This window comes from Notamacropus eugenii, chromosome 6, assembly GCF_028372415.1.
Source record: "Notamacropus eugenii isolate mMacEug1 chromosome 6, mMacEug1.pri_v2, whole genome shotgun sequence".
Lineage (NCBI taxonomy): Eukaryota > Metazoa > Chordata > Mammalia > Diprotodontia > Macropodidae > Notamacropus > Notamacropus eugenii.
In genome coordinates, this window is record NC_092877.1 from 205003198 (window position 1) to 205027025 (window position 23828).

Here is a 23828-nt window from a genome sequence, read left to right on the forward strand (position 1 = left end):
CTGTTAGAGAAGGAAATGCCCACCCCTTGAAATTATGGGTCTTTGGAGTAATGAAAAGAAAAGGGGGGGCAGAGCCAAGATGGCAGAGTATAGGCAGCAATCCAGCCGAATTCTCCCAACATTCCCTTTCAAACAACATTAAAATAACTCTTTAAATCAAGTTTTGGAGCAGGAGAGCCAACATAATGTCAGTGAGGCATTTTTCCAGCCTAAGACAATTTAAAAGGTTGGCCAGAGACATCTGGTTTAACAGTGTGGGAAACAGTTCTGGACATGGCAGAAGAACCAGCCATGGGCTTTGGAGGCAGCTGTGACAATTGTAGTAGTAGTAGTAGTAGTCGTCGTAGTTGTGGTCGTAGTCGTAGTTGTAGTAGTAGCAATAGCAGTAGCAGCAGTAGCAGCAGCAGCTTTGAGAATTCTAAGCCAAAAGATGGTAAGGGGGTCAGACAACTGGTCAGAAAGAGGCTAATCTATAGCCCATATGTAGTTCTGGATTGCAATTTCAAGGCAGAGAGGAGCACTTGTGGTTGGTCATAAGAGAGCAAGGACCCTGGTCTCAGTTCCAAGGCAGAGAGGAGCACTAGTTCTTGTGGTCACAGGAGAGAAGGGGGCATAGTCATAGTTCTGGGGCCAAGGGGAGCATTAACACTTGCAGTTGCAGAGGGTTATCCAAGAATTCTTCTTGGGTAAAGAGCAGAGCACAGATCAGGAGAGCAGTGACCATACCTCTCCCAGGATCACACCATCTTGGAAGTACTGAAAACTTGCAGACCCCCATAACTACCTCTGAAAACAGCAGCATGACAAAATCCTGGAGCTTATCATACTGTCCCTCCCGTACTTCCCCCCAGGTAAGCAGAGCTGAACTTTAACGTAAAGTTCAAAATCAAGAAATAGTTTAGAAAAATGAGCAAGCCACAACGGAGAACTTGACCATAAAAAGGTACTACAGTGGCAGAGAAGACTAAGACACAAACTCAGAACACTACAATAATGTGAAAACAGGTAAAAGCAAAGTCTCAAAGAAAAACACTAATTAGACCCAAGCTCAACAAGAATTCTCAGAAGAGTTAAAGGAAGAGATAAAAGTTGTAGAGGAAAAATTGGAAAAAGAAATGATAATGATGCACTGAAATTATGAAAAGAGAATTAGCAGCTTGATAAAGAGGCACAAAAATACTAAATGAAATAATAACTTAAAAAGCAGAATTCACTTAATGGTAAAAGAGGCACAAAAATTCAGTGAGAGAGAGAGAGCTCTTTAAAAGTAAAACAGGTCAGATTTAAAGGGAGATTCAAAAATTACCTGAAGAAAAGAGCTCTTTAAGAAGCAGTGTGGCCTAAGTAGAATAAAAAGAGGTACAAAAGTTCACTGAAGAAAACAATTCCTTAAAAATTAGAATTGGACAAATGGAAGCTAATGACTTTGTGAGACATCAAGAAGCTACAACAACAACAAAAATGGAAAGATAGAATAAAATGTGCAATATCTTATCAGAAAAAACAACCGACTAGGAAAATAGAATGAGGAGGAACAATTTAAGAATTATTGGATAACCTGAAAACTATGATCAAACAAAGAACACAGACATATTTCAAGAAATTATGAATGAGGAGATTATTCTGAGAAGATTGCAGAATAGGTCAGAAAATTCCAAGTTTTCTAGACTTCCCCCACAAACAAGATAAAATAGTTCCTCAGGGTGAACAAAGAGTACCAAAAACAAACAAGGCTGGGGCAGACTAGTGGTCCTCCTGGGACATCTGGAGAAGATCTGAAAAAATCCCAGGACTAAAGTTTGGTTCCTGTGAAGAGCAACTCCGGGCTAGTTCCACAGAAACAACAAGCAGTGAGCCCTGGGGCTTGCTGGGTTGGGAGATGGCCTCAGCCCTAGCCATAGGAACTTTCACCTCCTGGACAGCTAGGGAAGATGGAGAGAACTTCTGCTGACAAAGAATGACAGTTCCTGCTGTGCTGCCAAGAGGCAGCCCTGAGTGAGAACGGACCAGCACACTCCTAGTGAATGTAGAAGCAGTAAGGTCAGGGATGTCACTGACTGTGGGTACTTACAGGAGGGTAGAACTCTTGGTTTTGGTTCCAAGCTGGAGGGGAGAACTGAAGGAGGATCTGAGGACAGAGACACTAAACCCCACGCTACAGGACTAGAGGTGATTACCAAAAATAAGATGTTATACAATACGAACAGGCAAAGGAGAAAGAATTCAACTACAGAAAGTTTCTATGGGAATAGAGAAGACAGGAGTTCTTCTTTGGAGGAAGATACTGAAGCAAAAAAAGCCTCTCCTACCCCAAATAATGATATCACCTGCCCCCTTAAAACATAGAAGAACTTAAAAAAGACTTTAAAAATCAAATGAGAGAGGTTGAGGGAAAACTTTTAAAAAAGAAACAATCCAAGAAAAACAAGGAATTTAGTCAACCAACTAGAAAAGGAGATGCAGAATCTTAAGAAAGAAAACAACTCTTTGAAAATTAGAATTGGGCAAGAGGAAGCCACTGAAGTTATAAGAGATCAAGAAATAACAAAACAAAACATTAGGTATGAAAAAATAGAAGAGAATGTAAAACATGTTATAAGAAAAACAACTGATCTGGAGAACAGATCAAGAAGAGAAAACATCAGAATAATTGAACTACCTGAAAGCTATAATCCAAAAAAGAATCTTGATAAAATAATAAAAGAAATAATTAAAGAAAACTGTCCTGAAGCATTAGAACAAGAGGGGAAAGTAGAAATAGAAAAAATCCACTGATCACCTTAAAGAGATTCTATGAGGAAAACCTGCAGGAACATATTAGTTAAATTCTGAAACTTCCAGTTCAAAGATAAAATATTCTAAGCAACAAGAGAAAAAATTTAAATATGGTAATACCACAATTATAATCATGTAAGACCTAGCAACAGCTACACTAAAAGACTGCAGGTCTTGGAACACTATCAAAGAGTAAAAGAACTGGGAACTGGTTGAAAATATCATACCCAACAAAGTTAGCATAATCCTGAATGGAAAAGAAAGGATATTTAACGAATCATCAGACTTTCAGGATTTTGTTTAAAAAAAACACAAACAAACCCAAAATTTGACATATAAGATCCAAGAGAAATATAAGACATATCAAAGACTAATTACAAGGGACTCAATAAGGACAGACTGTGTACCTTTTATAAGAGGAAATGTACAACCACTGTTTAAGATTCTTATTAACAATTGGGTAGTTTGTAAGAAGGACTGGGGTAGACTTGAGTATGATATGATTTTAAAAAGTAAAACCATTTAGGAACAGGCAAAATAGTAGTTATTTTATACATATGAAGTCTTATACATATAAGTAATTATTTAAATATATGGTGTCTTAGAGGAATTAGATGGGGGAAGAGGGATGGTAGCTCTGGAACCCTACTTTCATCGGGAATGGGTTTAAGAGGAAGGGCTAAGGAGATAAGGAGGGGGTAGAGAATAAATGAAGTATTTCTAGGGGGGAGGGTGAGGGATAAGGATAAGGGTGTAACAGGGTATTTAGATTAACAGGAATGGGAGGATAAGGAAAGGATAGGGGTAGGTTAAGTAACAGGAGGGCAAGGTCACAGGTAGAAGTAAAGTAGAGGAGTCAGGAGGGATAGGAAATAAGAGATACACACAAACAAAATAAAAATCAGGAATAAAATTTGTTAGGGGGAAAAAGCAGAGATCATTAATCATGATCTTCAAGTTAAACCTAAACTAGATTTACTCATAATAGAAAAATAGGGAAACTATACTATATATCTGCTTTATTAATATTGTTTTAGACTATTTAAAATAACTAGACAGTATAAGGATGGAATATTGCTGTAGTGCAAGAAATGATGAGTTGATATACTTAGAAAAATATGGAAAGACCCAGACTTATGAAGGAAGAGATTATCCACCCTCAGAGAAACGGAGAATAAATAAGTATAGTACAGTCTTGCATAGATGCATATAAATATATATGTGAGTATGATTATAGTTATCTAAATATATATATATGTGTATATAAGTTGATGTATATATGTGTTTATTCACATATATATCTTTGTATGTATATGTGTATATACGTATTTTTAGATATGTGTATGTATGTATGCATGTGTATATATCCATGCTTAATTGTGCATGTATATGTATGTATAGATGTGTGTATATATGAGTATATAGATATATATGTACATATATAGATATATATGTAAGTATATCCATGCTTGATTGTATATGTATATGTATGTATGTATAGATGTGTGTATGTATATATATATATGTATATGCATGCTTAATTGTACCTTCTGGGGGTGGGCAGAGGAAGCGGGGAAAAAGCACAAAGCAAAAAGTGCACAACAGAGAACAAAAGAAAACTTACAAGGAAGCAAAGGTGGACAGCTCTGAACATAAAAAGTATTATTTATTATATGGGCTTTCTTGAAATGGAAATTTATTGCTTCATATTTTGAATTCTGCTGTTCCCAAGGCAATGCTTTTTCTTTTCTTTTTTTGTACTTCAGTTGTAATATTTAATTTTTTAATATATTTTTCTTGTGCATTTAAGGTTAAAATAAATTAATTAAAAATTATGAATGCAAACTGCTTCATTATCTTAGATACAGAGGATAAAATAGAAATAGAAAAAAAGTCTATCAGTCACCTCCTGAAAGAGATCCCCAAATGAAAACTCCGAGGAACATTACTGCCAAATTCTGGAGCTCCTAAATCAAGGAGAAAATATCACAAGCAACCAGAAAGAAATAATTCAAATATCATGGCACCATAGTCAGGATCATACAAGATTTAGTAGTTTCCATGTTAAAGGAGTGATGTTATACACACACACATATACATAGAGATGTATATGTGCACACATGTGTATATATTTACATACATGTGTATATATATTTGTGCACATATATGCATATCTGTGTATGTGTATGTATATGTTTGTGTATATCTATATTGATATATTCTGGAAGGCAAATCTAGGATTACAATCAAGAATAACTGCATATAATCCTTCTGTGGAATTTTTTTTTATATTTAATGAACTAGAGCATTCCTATTGAAATAGATCTAAATGGAAAATTTGACATCCAAACATAAGACTCAAGAGAAACATAAAAATATAAACATGAAAGATGTTCATGAGAGACTCAATAAAATTAAACTGTTTACATTTTTATGTGGGAAAATGCTAGATGTAATGCCTAAGAACTTTATCATTATTAGGGCAGTTAGCGTCTACATAGACAGAGGGCATGAGTGTGAGTTGATTATGTTTTGATGATCTAAAAATAAATGGAGTGAGAAAGAGGGATGCACTTGGAGAAAGGGGGAAAGAGAGATAGAATGCAGGAAATTTTCTCACATAGAAGAGACACACAAGGAACAGCTTTTACAATAAAGGGGAAATGGGAGGTGGTAAAAGGCACCAATGGAGGCTTGAACTTCATTGGAATTGGTTCAAAGACTGAGGAATATAATGCGTACACATACACACACTCAGTTGTATATAGAAATGTAACTTACCCAATGGGGAAATAGGAAGGGAAGGCGTGATAAAAATGAATCGAGGATTAAGAGAGCCAGTGGTCAGAAGCAAAATGGTCTTTTGAGGAGGGACAGGATGAAAAGAGAAAAGGATAAAGAGAAGAAAATAGGATGAAGGGGAATTCACAGTAATTACAACTGTGAATAGGATGAGCTCACCTATAAAACAGAAGCTGATAGCAAAATATATTAGAAACCAAAATCCAACAACATGTTGTTTATAAGAGATACACTTGAAACACAAAGACATACATGGAGTTAAAATAAAGAAGCAGAATCCATTAAATGTGAGCTAAAGTTAAAAAAAGATACGGTTAGCAATCATAATCTCAGACAATGCAAAAATAGACCTAATTAAGAGAGAATCAGGGAAACTACATTTTACTAAAAGATACCATAGATAATGAAGTAATATCAAAACTTTTACAGCAAGTTTCCCTGATAAAGGCTTCGTTTCTCAGATTGGGAACTGAGCCAAATTTATAAAAATAAAGGCCATTCCCTAACTAATAAATGGTCAAAGGATATGAATAAGCGTGTGTGTTCATCCTTTGTTGCCAAAGAAGACCATGCCATCAGAGAAATGATGACATGACTTGCACTTAATTTTGTTTTTAGAGAGGGAGGGCTGTTGTGCAGGTCACCAGCCTCACTTCTCCTCCAGAGCCATCTGAATCCAGTGACCAGATATTCATCAGAATGACTGGCGATGACCCAGGATGAGGCAATTAGGGTGAAGTGACTTGCCCAAGGTCACATAGCTAGTGAGTGTCAAGTGTCTGAGGTGAGATTTGAACTCAGGTCCTCCTGACTCCTGCACTGGTGCTCTAGCCACTATGCCACCTAGCTGCCCCATATAAATAGGCAGTTTTTAGATGAAGTATTCAAAGCTATCTATAGTGATATGAAACATGCTCTAAATAATTATTAATTAAAGAAATGTATACCTATCAGAAATCACAAATGCTGGAGAGGGTGAAGGAAAATAGATACACTAATAAACTATTGGCAGAGTTGTTACTTGGTCAAATTATTCTGGAGAACAGTTGGGAACTATATGTAGAAGTCAATGACTCAGCAATGCCACTATTAGGTCTATGCCCCAAAGAGATCAGATACAAAGGAAAAGGACCCATATATACAAAAATATTTGTAGCAACTTTTTTATGGTGGCAAAGAATTGGAAATTGAGGGGATGTTCATCAGTCATTTGGGGAATGGTTGAAGGAGTCATGACATATGATTGTGATGGAGTACTATTGTACTATAAGAAATGATGAGGGAGGTGGGTTTAGAAAAAATATGGCAAGACCTACATGAACTAAAGCAAAATGAAGTGAGAAGAATTGAGAGGTCATTGTGCACAGTAACATCAGCGTTGTAATGATGATAAACCATGAAAGCCTTGGCTACTCTGACCAATGATCCAAGACAATTACAGAGGGTTCATGATGAAAAAATGCTATCCATCTCCAGAGAGAGAACTGATGATTTCTGAATGCAGATTGAAGTAAAATTTTCTAGCTTTTTGAGGAGTGATATGGCTAATATGGAAATGGGTTTACATGATTTCACATGTATAATTGATATCATTTTGCTTTGCCTTCAAAGTGAATGGGAGGACAGGAGGGAGGGAGAGAATTTGGAGCTCAAAATCTAGAAAGAAAAGAATGCTAAAAATAAACATTTTTTAAAACAAAAGGTAAAAGCATCATTGAAATGAGGAAAGCAGGAAAAGGCTGGGAGATGTGAGGTCATAATGAAGCATTTTCAGTGGAAGTGAGCATTGTTGTTTTTCCTTAGTTCATGAAGAGGACCAAGACATCAGGAAAGTGGTGTCATGACTTGCAAGTGAATTGGATTTAAGTGAGGCAAAGTCACCAGCCTCACTTCCTCCTCTGGAGTCATCTGGGTCCAGTGACAAAATATAGATCAAGATGACAGGAGATGGCCTCCTGGGAGTGAGAGGGTGTGAAAGTAAAGAAGGCTGTGAATGGAAGTGAATTTGACTTTGGAATGGATCAAACCAGATAAGGGTACCAAGAAAGCTAGTAGATGTAGGGTACTACGACAAGGAACAGGAGATGGTATGAATGGGAAAAAAATGTGGGAATTCCACACTGTCATCAAGATAAGTCAGTATCTTCACTCAAAGGACTTAATCTAATAGAGGTAGACAACTCAATTAAGAGAGTGGTGGCCAGGGAAGTGAGTGCGTGGGGAATCACAGGGCTGCTGAGTTGATCCTTACAGAAGTCAGTTAGCAGACTCTTTCCAGGAACAATGATAATATCACAGTATTGATCTGATTACTGATGACAGAGAAAGAGGTGGAAAGCAGAGGAGGAGGGGTATTGTAAGCAGACTTAGAGACGATGGTAAGATGGCTGAGGTAGACAGCTGGAGGGGATGTGCAGCATGATTTGGGTCTATGTAGATATAGTGCGTTTAGCTGTTTGTCTACTTTAAGCTAGATGGTTAGCATAAGGAGATAATATGGGCTTCAAAATAGGAAGAGGATGTTTAGTGATGGTCAGAATGATTTGTATACTTTTATAGTCAAAAATGGGAATTATAAAATGCTTAGACTAATCTTTACGATCTCTCTAAGCCTCAGGTCCACCTCCATCTGTATAATTCTAGAGTGGGACATGACCTCCAAGGTCCTTTTCTAGTGGTAGTATCTTTGAGTCTATAAGAAAATTCCCCCTCCACACAAAGAGAGCATGACCTTCATGATCCAGGGTCAGAATTTCCAGGGTGTGGAAGGTCCTGGATTGCTCCCCCGCCTTTTGAAAAGTCTTCGAACTGAAGGTCTCTGGGATACTCTGACCTTGTGAAGATGCTGTGACCACTGCATAAGAGATAGATGTTCATCCGGCCAGCCAAGAAGACTCCAAACTCGAGAGCCACTCAGTTAGTGGAGACAAATTCTGACAAAATCTGAACTTGGAACAGGAAACCACCACGAGAGGGCAGCGCATTGCAGCGAATATCTTCACTCCAGTTGGCAAGCAACCCTACCAAACTTCCCCAGCTTCTCCAGTTCCTCCCGTACGTATTTCCGTTGCTCTGACGCTCTCCTGAGCCAGGGGGTCGGGTAGGAGAAATCGATTCTTTCCCTCCCCCTATCCATCCCTCTTCTCTTACCCAAAGGGAAATTCGAGTAGGAGTGAAGAGGTGTTGCCGCGGAGACAGAGGAGGCTTCCAAGACATCTCAATCACTGGAATTGGGTTTCCTTGGACGTGGGAGAGCGCAGTTTTCTCTGGCGATCACTTTCGGCCAGAGGAGAAGCAGTGTGTTCCTGCTAGGCGTTAAGAGGGCAGCAAGAGGGCACAGAGGCTTGAAGGATCTGCAGTTCTGTCAGAGGCCTTGCTCAAGCAGCTGCTGAAAAGGTTCAGGGGCCCGGAGGTCAAGTGCGTAACCGTAAACGATCCTGGAGATGAAAGGTGCGGTGAATTGCGCAGCTAGTTAGAACTTCAGGAATCTCTCCCTTCCAGTGCATAGCACCAAGCTTAGCTGGAGCAGTCGTGACTGCAGCAGCAGCATCCCAGGGCATCACCGTAGCTGTCATTCCTCCGGAGAAGCAGAGGGGAGAGAAGGCTTAGGATGCTTGAGGGAGTTAGCGGTCTGGAATGATGCATCCTGTGCTCATCCCGAGTCTCTTCTAAAAACAAAACAAACCCCAATCCCAACAGACTCCAGAGAAGAAGAGGAGGATTCTGACATCACAGACCAAACTTTATGACCCCTTTCTCTTCAGATCAGCTTGACCGAATCTCTTGAGTTCCACGGTGAATTTCTTTCTGCTTGGGGTGAGAAGATGGTAATAATCCATGGGAGAAAGAGTCAGTCAGTGGTGAGGAGAGAGACTTGAAGGGTTCCCCCCACCCTTCCTTTTTCACTACTCCGGGAGGATTATATAAGGTGGATCACGGGCTGCCACCCGCCAGCCAGAGGGAAGAACAAATTGCTGTATTAAGAGGTGGATTTTTGCCCTTTCCCTTAACCTCCACCCGTCTTGTGTACCCAGCATCCTGCAGTGAAGGTGACTGACTCCCTGCCAGTTTGTTTCAGTCCTAGCTTGCAGTGCACTTTTTTTTTTCCTGGAGGAGAACGGAGGATCCAGCTAACGCGAGGAGCTCCAGGGAGGGAGGCGACGGGGACCTGCGATCAGGTGGTGGGGAGCCCCATGGAGAAGCCGCGTAGGCGGTACAGTTTGGCAGGGCTGCGGAGAGGAAGCTCTGACAAAGCTCCTAAGACTCCCCTGGTCTTGCAGGTCCAGCTGCTGCTGCGTTTGCTTTCTCGCTTTCCTCGGTCTGAAAGCTACATCGCTGGCGCCCTGGGCCACCACTGAACCTTTGGAGCCCACTAAGTCGCGTCCTGCCCCCGCTTGACTGGTTTTACCCTCTGCGCCCCACCCACCCCTGGACACGCGTGGGAGAGACAGGTGTAGGTGTAGCTCATCTGATCCCAATGCGTGCCTGCCCCCTGCGGGGCGGACAGATGATTTGCCCTGGAGGCCCAGGGACTTGGAGGGGTCTGGAGATCTAGCTGAAAGGCAGGGTGAGGTTTTGTCTTGGAGCTGGATAGGAATTGGTTCCCCAGAGAGCGCACAACTCCTGAAGCCCGTCCGAAGGGCTGTTTCTGCGCCACTTTTTCATTGCTGCTCCTGTAGCCTTCGGGACCCAGCGCATTTGGGAAGAGGGGAGGTGGTGACATCACGTCCAGAGATCGAGGGAGGGAGCTGGAAAACTCCCCCTTCCCCATTGCTCTTCATTCCCAGCGTTTCCTGGCTACATCCGCGGTTAATTTGTGGATGAAGTTGGCTGGGTCCCCTCTTCCGCGTCTCCCCTGGAGGGTGGCTGCCCCGATGCCTCCTGCCATCGGCAGGCCCACAGTACCCGGGACTTAGGGCTGCTGCGTTCCCTGCAGCAGCCACCACCGGACTCCATGCTCCTAGGAGCGTCTTGGTTGTGCGCTTCCAAAGCCGCTGCAGCGCAGAGCGAAGGAGACGAGGAAAGGCAGGGCGAGAGGAGGCGGAGGCGAGCCGCAGCAGCAGCAGCAGCAGCAGCAGGAGGAGGAGGAGAAGAGATGGACGAGTCCTCCCTGCTGGATTTGCTGGAGTGCTCGGTGTGCTTGGAACGTCTGGACACTACTGCCAAGGTGCTCCCGTGCCAACACACCTTCTGCCGCCGCTGTCTGGAGAGTATCGTGTGCTCTCGCCACGAGCTGCGCTGCCCCGAGTGTCGCATCCTGGTGGGCTGTGGGGTGGATGAACTGCCCGCCAACATCCTGCTCGTCAGGCTGCTGGATGGCATCCGACAGAGACCCCGAGGCAGCGGCGGGGGAGGTGGGAGCAGCAGCTGCAGCAGCAACGGGAATAGTCCCACGGCCAGGGGTCACGGTCCTACCCCAGCTGGAGGGGGTGGCGGAGGTGGAGGCAATGCCCCGGGGTCCCCAGTCTATCACCCAGCCGCCGCCGCCGCCGCCGCCGCCACCATCTCCGGGGGCACCAGCGCCGCCGCCAGTCTGCGAGAGCTGGCCGCAGCTAGCAGGAGCGCCCTCCTGGGAAAGGTGGGTACCTACCGCTACGGAACGACGAAGTGCCTAGGGTGGGAGGAGTAGAGAAGGCTCAAGAAACGCGAATCGCGCATAGCTTGGGCTCCTGCACGTGTTCTCACACTACTCCTTCCCCGCCTCCCTCCACTTTCTCCTCTGTGGTTTGGTTTTTCTGGGAGTTTTCTAAACATTTCTTTATTCCACCCCCATGTCAACTCCTGGACCATGTAATTTACTAGCTTCTGAAATTTTTGCACCTGCTTTTCCTGATCTGCTCCCTATTTCTCCCTTAGCCCCCTTCCACCTCCAGCCACCTGTACTCAGAAGTATCACCCCTTCTCTCTTACTCCTGTTTCACCTGTCCTCAGCGCTCCAGCATCCCACTTTCCCAGCTACAGTCCTTAAGCCTTCTCATCAGTCTTGTGCACCCCCTTTCCCCCTCCTCCTTTCCTGGGTTCTGTCAGCACCTCAGCCCTTTGGGAATCACCCCCTCACTTCATTTTCTCATACGGAAACCTTCATTTGGCAGACTAAACAAGTCCATTGTTCTTTAGTATAGTGGGTGAATAAAGTTTTTTTCTTAACGACCCCCCCAACCCCTTTGAGGTGTGTGTATGTGTGTGTGTGTGTGTGTGTGTGTGTGTGTGTGTGTGTGTGTGTGTGTATTTGGGGGCGGGGGGTATGCCTCAGCTGTTTGTCTTTTGTAAATGGAGAGAAAGTCAGTATCCCGGTCAAAAGGTTTGGTTGAAATAGAGTAAATCAAAATCCTCTTTGGAAGGAAGGAGTTAACAGTCAAGTGACCAAAGGAGCCCTTTTGGCTGAGCCCTTGACTGGACTTGGCAGCATCTGTCAGGAAGCGATTGTCTTTTTCATAGCTCTTAGCAGGGCAAGGTTTGCATTCCCACATGGGTCGTTAGTCTGGGTTTGTGTGGCTTTCACTGCTTCTAGTTCTTAGCCAACGGGGCCATCTCTTTCAAGGTTTCTGTGATTTGGTTTCAAAATCTTTTAGATCTACTGATTGTTTAGCCTCATCCTTTTTTTCAGTGGCACCCCATGGTGGGGTCCTTCTGTGAAGGGCAAGACTGTGTCATGTTGATTCAGTGAGAAGCAACCTGTCCTGGAAATATTAAATGGAGAGAATAATTCTATAATCCATTTTTAACACTGAAAAAAGTTCAACATCAATAGGTTGGAAGCATGGTTTTATTTTACTGATAGAAGTGGAGCTAATCTTTTTTTTCTGAGGAACTGATATGTAAAGGAGATTTTGGTTTAAATAAGTAATAAACATGTTATAACATTGTTGAAATGTTAAGAAATCATATAATACAATGAAATCACTGAAATAAGAAACCTTGGCCCTGAGATTCCAATTGGATTGATGTATGGTGTTCAAAACCAGCTGGCCACATTTTAGAGAATGTTTAGAAATGCCATTCTCTTCATACTGCAAATTATAGCTGTTTTTAGTAGACCTTGTTAAGAAATATTTGCTTGGGACTGTTGTCTAAAGCAGAATCAAGACAACGTTCAGTTTAAAAAAAATTGATAAATCCAGCTCTAAACTCATTCCACATGGGCATAGAGCCATAGTGTATTAAGTTGAAGACTTTCCTCTTTTTTGTTATTGTTCGATCTAATGTATAATACTATTTCTGGGGGAAATGGGCATACAGTTTACTTCTCCAAGGAAGCACTTATCATTAAGCAATATCTCCAAAATGTCATAACTTCTGGAGACACGTTTTATTCTATTTTCAAATCTTTTGGGACACTCAGTCTGGAGCATTTTTTGTTTTGGTTTGATTTTTAAGGGAAAAGATGCCTCTTTTCCACTGGGTGAAACTTTGGTAAATATTTACGGTGATTCTACATGAATTCTCCTTGAACAGAACTTTTCATATATGGCCTCTGAAATATGGAAGGTCACTGCCATGGAGATTCACCTGTAATTTTATAGTTTTGCATCATTTAGGTTCCATCCTGGGTAATTTTTGAAGTTAGCAGTCAGAATGATTAGAGTGGGATTTTATTAACTAGACTTGTAAACTTTTTTATAAGGGCACCTATAGTTTGAATCTTGCTTAGTACTTTTTCAGTTCATATGGTTATTTCACATCTTTTCGATTTTCAGACCAAAATGATGAGATAGCCGTGGCAAATAATATCCCAGTTTCACAGGAAAACCAAGAGTTGGAAGTCAAATGACTTACTTAAGGTCAAGTTAATAGAAGAGCTGGGACTATAACCATGTTTTTTTTACCCACTAATTGAATGTTGCTCTCTAGTATATGATCTTTGCTTGTTAAATATTCTATGACTTATTAAGTAACAACAAAAAATACTTCATCACTCACCAGTTCTTTCTCCCCAGGCCCGCTTTAAAGGTACCATAGCTGGATTCTGTTGAAAGCTTGACTTATTGATGTGGCATTTCACCCATACCTGGATGTTAACAGCCAAAGGGGGTGGGGGTGGGGGAGAGAAGAAGGTTATATTCTGTCCTTATTCATCTAGAAGAATGATCTTCACAGTGAAAAGGATAAAACAAAGTTTTCATCCGTTGATTAAGAGGCAGTTGAAGCCTAGGACAAGTGAGGAGATAGTAAAACAAGTACTAGTTGTTCAAAGTCAATAAGCATTTATTAAATACCTTCTGATCACCTTTTTGGGATACACTATATCACATCAATCTGCAAGAATAGCCAGAAGTGTTTGCTAAATCTTGGTCAATGTTTGAGGAATCCTGGAGGATTGGAGAGGTGCCCAGTACTGGAGAAGGTCTAATATTTCCTGATTTTTTTTAAGAAAGTGGATGTATTCTATAAGATGCAAACTATTGGATTTAACATCTATCTCCAACAAAGTTCTAGAGCAAATTATCCATTGATGGTTTGTGGGCATTTAGTGATCACTAGAATCCTGCGAGGGTTTATTAAGAAGAAACAAATTTTGCCACAATAGCCTCATTTACTTTGTTGACAGGTTGGTATTTCTGAGATGAATAGGGAAGTGTATCAGACTTTCATTCAGCAAGACATTTGACACAACTTTTTCTCAATCTTTTTGTGGATAGCACATATAAATTTTAATTGGATGGCCATATATTTAGCTTGATTCATCACTGACTCAATGGCCAGACTAAAAGAGTCTCAGTTAAAAAAATGAATGCTAGCCTGGATGGGGCATTATGATGGCATGACTCAGGCCTGTCTTTAGGCCCACTCCATATTCCATTTCTATCAGTAACTTGGATGGAAGCATAGATAACATGCCTTTTAAACTTGGAGATGACATAACCTGGGAGTATTGGTTCATTTGTTGAAAGACAGTGTCAGGATCTTCACTCTTTTCTCAAAGACCCATCTTGAAGCCCAATTTAAGATGAATTTATTCTAAGTGCCTAGAGTGAAAGGCCAGTTCCAAGAGTGAAAAAGGCAAGTATAAGCTGGAATGTGACTAAATAGTTGTGTGGTAGTTGTGGTTTGTCCTTGGTTCTCTAAGAGTACCATGACATCAGGGAGATGATGACATGACTTGTAGTTTGATTTGAGTGAGGGAGGACTGTGCAAAGTTACCAGCCTCACTTTCCCCTCCAGAACTATCTGGGTCCAGTGGCCAGACATTGATCAGAATGACTGAAGATGGCCTAGGATGTGGTGGGAGACCCTGGAGACTCTGGCCCTTTTAAGCTAAGGTCTTTTCAGGTTCTTGCTTTGAGTGAGGCCATGCCCATTCAGTGAATAGACCTCTTTAAGAAGTAAATCAGGGTATGGTCCCTTTAATAAAAAAAAAAAAATCAAACCAGGAGGGGAAGACCCTCAGATCTGCTGACCAAAAGAGAAACAGCTATTATTTATGTTCACTCTGAACCAGGAGGACCCAAAAAATAACCATTAAGTGGTGCTTGGGCAGGACTATTTTTCAATCCTTGAGATCCAGAGTGCATTGGGTTTCAGACTTCATCTTTGAGAAAGAAATCTAGCCAGTAAACCTCAAATTAATTAGGTAGCTTTTGCACATCAAACATTTCCCTTTCTTTGGGTAGGTAAGGGGAGAGGAGATATTTTTTTTTATCAAAGGGATTAAATAGTAATTCATATAAAAAGGGGGAATTTGGTTTGATTACAAATTTGAATATAAAAATGAGGTTACTATGATTACTTTCAGTAGTCCTACTATGATCTGAATTGGTCAGATTATATCTGTAGTACTGAATTAAGGTTAGTGAATCATAGTTTGCGAGGGACATCAACAAGTTGGAGTATAACCAGTATGGTAAGGGATACGGAAAAGATGCTGAATGAGATAACAAAATGCAGAAACTATGAAAAAGATGGCTTAGCTGCAACATGGTAGCTGTCTTCACATTCTTGAAGGGTTATTATGGGGAAGTGGGATTAAAATTTTTCTGCATCATGCCAGAGAGCAGAACCCGGACCAAGAGATGGAAATTATAAAGAGGTAGATTTTAGTTCAGTACCAGGAAGAATTTGGTAATTAAAGCTGTGCAGAAGTAGAATGGATTGTTGAGTGAGGTATTGAGTTCACAATCATTGGAGATGTCTGAGTGGTGGCTAATACTTGATGGAACATTGACGATAAAATTAATGCTTTGGTTAATGAGTTGGAAGAGACCATAAAGATCACTCAGTCTAACCTCAAGATTCTATGACTCTAACCTGTTTTACTAGTCAGAGTTTTATCCCAAAATTTTAAAATGTAAGTAAACTTAATTATTCAAAACTTGAATTTTGGTAGTCAGTAATAGCTTGTTGACATTATAGAAACATGTAATCTTGCTTTGTTAGCTCTATCAATTTGTGTGCTGTGGGAACTGTGTAAACATAAGGGATTATTATTTATTAAACAATTCTGTAAATTTGGTAGATAAAGGACTTTAGGTGGAAGTCACTTTTGCATTCAAATCAACAAATATTTGAGTGCTTCCTATGTGTTAGGCCCTTTAAATAGGTCTCCTTGTATTTTATTGTACGTAAAATCACATTGAGTCCTTGTGGCAAAACTAAACAGAGCCTCATGTTTTCAACAGTCTCGTCATTGTCAGATTGAAAACCATCCTAATAGTTTGTTACTAAATAATCTTCATATTGGTTTCAAAAGGATACTGTGAATTCCAAACCATACCAGATTTTCTTATCAAGAGAGTCATGAGAGTGGGACAACATCTACAGTTAAAATAGTATAATAAACCTAAGCACTGCTTTTTATGATGTCAAGCTCACTCTGTTCTAGGTGGTTTTTTATATTAATGTAGATAAGACATACTGTATTTCAAGGATGACAGCTCTGTTTAAATGAATCAGTTTGAAAAAAACAGATTCTATCTCTGAACCTGGAAGTGAATTATCTCATTGTTTAGTCACTCTGAACTGAAGACAAATAGCTTAATTAAGATCTTAGTTGAGTAGGAGGATAATGGCTAGCAAGGCACAACCCAAACACCCCACACCCCTAACCTCAGAGAATTAAAGGCAAGTGATTCCATATTTTTTGCAAATTCCACAGTAGCCATTTTGACCACATTGGATAATAAATTACAGCATGTATCAGTGTTAGCCCTGAGAATGTCCCTTAACTTTTCTAGGTCCTTACTTCCTCAAACCTACCTAGGAGTAAGATTCTAGTTCTAGGTATAGGCTAGCTTGGAATTTCCACATTCTCTTCAAATTCAAAAGTTCTATTATTTCAGAACATAAATATTTAGAAGGCATTGCTTAAAACCAGGCTCTTTTAAGAATATTTTCTAAAGATCTTCAAAGAATTCAAGCCTTAAAGCCCATCTAGTTCATGCCCATACCTAATTAAGAATCCCACCTACAACTTCCCCAACAGTAAGTCATCATCTTTGCCATTGCTTGAAGATCTACTGAGGGGGGGAAACACACTATTTCTTGAAGTAGAAGGCAGTGGGAAAGAAACAAACATTTATTCAGACTTACTGTGTGCCAGGCACTGTGCTGAGTGTTTTACAACAACCCTGGGAGGTAGGAGCTATTATTATCCCCATTTTATCACTGGGGAAGCTGAAGCAGGGAGACATTAAGTGACTTCGCCAGAGTCTCACCTAGAAAGTGGCAGAGACTGGATTTAAACCCAGGTCTTCCTGACTCCAGGCTCAGTGCTATATGCATGCCAATTACCTACTGTTAGTATAGGCCTAACTGTAGCAAATATTTCTTTGTGTCAAGCCTAAGTCTGCATCTCTAGAATTTCCATGCCTTGATCTTAGTTCTTCCCTTTGGGAGTTAAATCTTCTCTTAACACACATGAGGTTTAGTCTACTCTTGTAAAGTTGAGACTGATAGTGGTAGAGGAACTTACTTGTGCTCAGAAAACCTAGTAGGTTATTGTTTGCTACAAAGAAAGACAACCAAGGTCTTGGATATAATGGTCAATTAACTTGAGTCTTCAAAGTGCTTTACATGCATTATCGCATTTGATCCTCACAGTGACCCTGGGAGCTAGATGCTGTTATTACTATACTGCCCCATTTTACAGATGAGGAAACTGAGACTGAGAGAGGTTAAGTGACTTGCTTTCCTGGTATCTCACCCAACTCCCAACACAAAACATCTATTGCATTTACCAAGCGTTAGATTAATGTTTATTAAATTCATGAATATGTATTAGGGGGAATAGTAAAAAAATTGCTTAACTGGGAAAACAATCAAAGTTTGTGCCTATTGAAGATGGTTTAGTAGAATCTTTTTTTATACATGATGTTGGAAACTTTTAAGTAGTCTAATCTTGCTTTTGGATTCAAAATCTGGCCATCAGTAGTAATTGTGCATTAGCTTAGACTGATGAGAGTTCATATAGAATACTATCCTGAACCTGTTGCTTTCCCTTGTTTTTTTCTTATTCTTTGAAACCTGCCCAATGCTCCTGTTCCCTAGAAGGTTCATTAAAGTGAAAGTCTAAACTAATCTGCTTAAGAAAAAAGCAGAGGGGAAAATAGTCCTGTCCAGGGTTGCTGATACAATTGGTTGGCAAGCCCCCAGTATAAATCTGTATGGGACAATAACCAGTCCACAAGTATACAGAATTAGGCTTTTTCGTTGTGTGAGCGTGCAGAGTAGAATTATATGCTAAATGTTCATACATGCTAGCTGTTCACAGTAGCCCTGATGGCTTTGTGGAGCATGATAAATCTGTGTCTAAATTATACATTTACTTCAAATGCATGTTACATCAATTCAATGGGTACTTTATCTTTTCCTGATATTATCCTGATGGGGAAGGGTAGAGTGCAGTATTTGAAATAAAGCATCAGTAAGATTTTGGTTATTGGGGACACATGTTTTTTCCTGTAGCTTCTCTTGCCAACTAGAGGTCAGTTTTATCAGATTTTCTGTTGCTTGGAAGAGCTTCAGTTACTGAATTAGAAATGTGTGTTTGATGTTTATCCTATTGGAATTTTAATTAACCTTAAAAGAAAAGGCTAACAGGGAAGGTGTTGGTAGCAGAGTAGGCTTTATAAATATATATATGTATATATATATATATTTACATGCCATATTTGCAGAGCTTCCTTAACTGATTGAGTTGAATCACAGTTGGAAAGAAAATGTTGTCACAGTTTGAATTTTATACAGAAGTGGTTGCTTTATCTTTTTGAGCAAAAATCTTACACCCTGATGCCTTATGAATATTTAATGGTAGAATAGCCCTTTAAAGTAAACTAAGACTAGTCCAAAAGAGAATTATTTCAGTTAGTTCTTTCACATGTATTTATACTTAGCAAAGTGTATCTGTTTGATATAGTTATCTGTTTGAATAGGATATTTTGGTTTTGTCTAATGGATGTGTGTGAACTTATATATGCACTTAAGTTAAGTGCAGTTGGTTAAGTTACAGTTAAGTTAAAACTAGCTGTAAGAAAGTGAGGGAGAGGGAGGAGAATAAAAATACTTTAAATGAGAGAAGAGACTTAAATGACTTTTTCAACCAAAAGAACATTCCAAGTAGGAAATGAACACTATGCACACATCAGAATTCAAGTTCAAAATTCATTTTCAAAGTAATTCATACTTGCTCTTTGCTGCTTCCTTTATGAAATAGGATAAGAAGAAACTTGGGTCCTTCCTTTATGACTAAAGAAAAAATTTATTAGGAAAGTTGGCTACATTCACTATGCAGATATCTCTGCATATCTATATTTTAAGAATTACCATATCAATCTTTTAGGAATTTTGTGTTTCTGGTGAAAATTCCTATTTTAGAAAAAGTAAAATTGAATTGATGTAGCACTGTGTATGAGCAAGCAGCAATAATTTCTTTCTTTTCTTTTTTAGCTTTTTAATTTTGCTGCTTCCTCAGTATCCAAAAGGCATTCACAGTTTTTTTTAAACCTAGATCATTTTTATATTACATAAAGCTTGATAGGCGTTGTGTTGGAAATGAAGCATAAACTATCTCTTTTGAGAATTTGAGTGCTTTCAAAGAACATGATGGTGACTCCTTTGCTTATTGCTTGTGAGACATGGAGGGAATGACATCAGACTCCCACACAGGTATTCATGGCTTTTTAAAAATATTGTATTAATCTGATTTCACCTAAGGGTTACCTCCAGGGTACATGTCACTTTGCCAAGAAACCTAAGAATTTTAACCAGCATGCACGGAGAAACAGCTAAGTTCCAATATATGGAGAATCTCTTCTTTAGCATTCTAAAATCTCAGGAGTATCCCAACCATTCTTAGGATTTGCTGTTTGGTATCTGTTGGAATCTCAGTCTTGTTGCTCTGAGAAGAGGAAGGTTTGGACAGTAGGGGAGAAGGCAGGCTTATGTAGATGGAGGTGAAATGTTATGATCACAGACTGAATTAGCCATTGACAACTATTGCTTTTCCCTACTAAGATTAATGATCATTCTTGGGTGGCCTTTCAAATATTGCTTTTTATTTGAAGAGTCAAATAATCATTGAACCACATCATGGAAAGGTTGATATTTTACACTCTTGTTATCTTGCTGGGACTTAGGGGTTCATGAATTTGTATTCAATGCTTATAATGTCTTGATTTTATGCAGCACCTATCCTAAGTATAGGTACATTCCTATTTGTTATTATATATAATGTGTTTAGTAGATGGGGCAGGTTATTGCATTCACATTTTTGTATATGGAGACAGTGAAAACCTAAGAGCTTAAATCACCTGTCTAAAGTCACCATTGTCATTGGTAGACTCAGGGCTAGAATTCAGGCTTTTGGATTCTTAGTTTAACCTTTTATCCACTGGATAATATTGCTTGGAAAAAAGCTTTTAGCTTCTGAATGTTGATTCAGGAGTTAAAATTATTACATATTAATCTTTACTTTGAGATCCTCACAGAGATTAGCAAATGATGCCATTGGAGTAGCTGATTATAAGAGTAATGGAATCTATGGAAATAAGAGCTGTGGCTCATACAAAAATCTCATATGCTTTTCAAGTTCCATAGGCTTTGTATATCCAGATGCTCACTTCAGCACAATGGACAGTAGCAATATTTTGTAGAATGAAAGATGGCCCAAGGAGTATTGGACATGTATCATGATATCTCAATAAGTAACTTCTTTATGCATTTTTTTTACCTGTGCCATGTTTATAATAGTTTTAAAGTTAGCTCTGGCTTTATCTAAAGTTGGCACATTTTATTTGTATAACTTACCTAGATATTTGATTTTGGTACAATGGAAATGCACTGAAGCTGAAACAGAGGACATGAGTTGAAATCCTAATTCTAGGACTTATTGTATGACCTCAGGAAAGCCACCTGATCTTTCTGGGACACAGTTTCTTCATCTATAAATTGAGCAGCTTTGAATGGATGACTTAGAAGGTTCCTCCCAGCTTTAAAAATGCTGTGATTCTGCTCTTTTGTTTTCTTAGAGACCAGGCTCCAAGATCTTTTTAAATGTCTAATATTTAAAACTAATAGTCACACACATCTGACATTGTGAATACACACTAAAATATGGAAGCAAACTGTCAAGCTAAAATTTCAGTTCAACTCCTTTCTCATATGATTCTTGCTCTCCATGGCTCATATATTAATAATGCCAATCCTGGTTTGGACACTGAGCTTAATTTGTCTTTCTATTTAAATGTGTTTTCAATTCTAATAATACTTAATAATATATCACTTAAGTAGGCATATGATTATCTACTCTGGAACTTAGTGGATGGATGACCTTTTACAAGTCACTTAATCTTTTTAAGCCTGAATTTACTCATCTGTGAAAAATGGACCATGATTATAGTATTTGCCCCACAGGATTATTGCAAAGATCTAATAAAATAACATAAAGTGATTTTCAAACCTATAAGACCTACATAAAAAAACTCCTTTCTGGAACCTGTAGTACTGCTATCTTTGTAGCTTATTTTATGTTGCTATTTTTTATGTAGCCAAGAGCACAAATAGAAGAATTGCATGAGCATTTTTTTTTTAGTGTTCTCCTGGAGCTCAGTTAATTACTTCTTTCAAAATTCCATGATATCATTAAAGGAAGCTATAATATATTCTTGGCTTCAATTAAATTTGGGATTCCATTACTGATGCTGTAAGATATAGATGCCAAATCTAAATTTATAAGAACATAAATTTGTTCCATGTTACTTAAAATCTACTAACCAACTAAGTGTTTTGTGGAGAATGTTTATACTACCTGGCAAATATTGTTTTGGTGGTCTTGGAGAGACATAAACCAGAATCTCTGAAAATATAGTAAGGAAAGCTAATAAATTATGTAAGAAGTTTAATATACTACTTTGGCATTTTATGGTGCCATTTTCCTCAGAGACTAAACTGTCACTCTTAAAACTTCTGTTTTAAGATTTTTAAAGACTTCTTTCCTCAAGCTTCCCTTTGAATTCCTCCCTCCTCTCTCTCAATTGAAGACCCTACTTAATATTTTATTTAGAAAATTGAGACCATTTGTTGGGGGCTTCCTCTTCTTTCTCACAACTCCTTGACACATCATCCTACACTATTTTGTCCTTCAGTCTAGTTTGTGAAGACATGGCCTTTTTCCTGATTGAGGCCAACCACTCTTCTAGATGTATGCATCACACCCTTACTCCTGTTTTCTCCAGTAGATTGCCCCATTATCATCTCCTTTTTCTAATTTCCTTTCTTTCCCTATCTATTGATTCCTTTCCTGCCTACAAATGTACCAGTCTCCTTTGTCTATATAAAGTATCAGTAGATCCTACCATATTTATTAGCCAGTATTCTGCATCTCTCTTCCCTTTCTTAAATCAAACTTTTTGAAAAGGTTGTTTACTCTAGGTGCTATCATCTCCTCTTTTTTCACTATCTTCTAAATCCTCTGCAATCTGGATTGTGATATCGTCACTCAACTAAAACAATTCCCTCTAAAGACACCAATGATCCATTGGCAAATTGGGGACAGCCTTTGCTTAGTCCCCATCCTTCTTGACTTTTCTGCCATATTTGATGATATTAACCAGCTTTTCTTCCAGGATACTTTTTCTTTTCTGGGTTTCTCATGACATTGCTTTCTTCTGGTTTTTCCTACCTGTCTGACTATTCCTTCTCAGTCATCTTGGTTAGAATGTTCTCTATGTTATGCCCACTCCATAGAATCATGCCCCCAAGATTCTTTTATTTAGCGTCTTCATCAATTCTCATGGGTACAATTATATGCAAATGACTTCCGGATCTGTATATCCAGTCCTGTATTGTCTCCTAAGCTATAGCCCCGCATCATTATTTGCTTAGTAGACCTTTCAAACTGGGTGTTTTGTAAGCATCTCAAACTCAAACATAACTGAAATAGAATTCATATCTTGCCCCTTTCCATTAAGCCACCCTTATTCTAAACTTCCTAATGGCTGCCAAGAGTAATACCATCCTTCTGGTCATAGAGATTCTCAACTTTGGTGTCATCATTGTCTCTTCCCTCACACTCATCCCACACATCCAAACCAATGCCAAATCTTGTCAATATCTTTCACATCTTTCACTTTTCTGTTCATATGCCATCACCCTAGTTGATGCAAGCATTATTACTCACTTAGACTATGGCAATAACCTTCTGATTGATCTTCCTGCCATAAGTCTCTCTTCACTTCAGTACATCTTCCATGAAGTTGCTAAAACACATACAGCTCCTGAAACACAGTTTTGTTCATGTTACACCAGCTTTTCCTAGACTCTCCTTTCCCACACAACTCAATGAAGTACATTGGCTCCCTATTACCTCTAGAATCAAATACAAATATAAACTCCTACGTGAGGCATTTTAAACTCTTCAACCTGTCCTTTTCCTACCTTTCACATTAATCCTGTTCACATGCTTTATACATGGTGCATTGTCTCTTATTTCTGTTCCTCTGCATTGACCACCCTCCATGACTGGAATCTGTTTCACTTTCACTTCCTTGTCTTAGATCCACTGATTTCCCTTGAAGTTCAGCTCACACTCTCCCTACTACATTAGCCTGGCTTAATTTTCTCATCAGTTTCTAGGGACCATCTTCCCCAAAGTACCTTGTATTCATTTTCTGTATATTCCATATACACTTATTTATGTGCATGTTAGATCTATAAGCTCCTTAAGAGGAGGGATTATTTTGTTTTTGTCTTTGTATCCTTGGCAATTAACACATTCTCTGGCACTAGTTGATGCTTAATAAATGCCTCTAAATGAACTA

At 39.3% G+C, this 23828-nt stretch overlaps 1 protein-coding gene across 2 annotated transcripts in view; it reads left to right on the forward strand.

The window, feature by feature from the left end:
- Positions 1-8402: 8402 nt before the first annotated feature.
- Positions 8403-23828, forward strand: part of SH3RF3 (SH3 domain containing ring finger 3) — a 617431-nt gene continuing 602005 nt past the window's right edge. Inside the window, exon 1 of one of the 2 annotated variants that reach the window (XM_072621836.1) lies at positions 8403-11155. In XM_072621836.1, coding sequence (XP_072477937.1) covers positions 10532-11155 — 624 coding nt within the window. In that variant the 5' untranslated portion in view covers positions 8403-10531. The remainder of the gene's footprint in view (positions 11156-23828) is intronic. The other variant, XM_072621838.1, reaches the window with a different exon arrangement.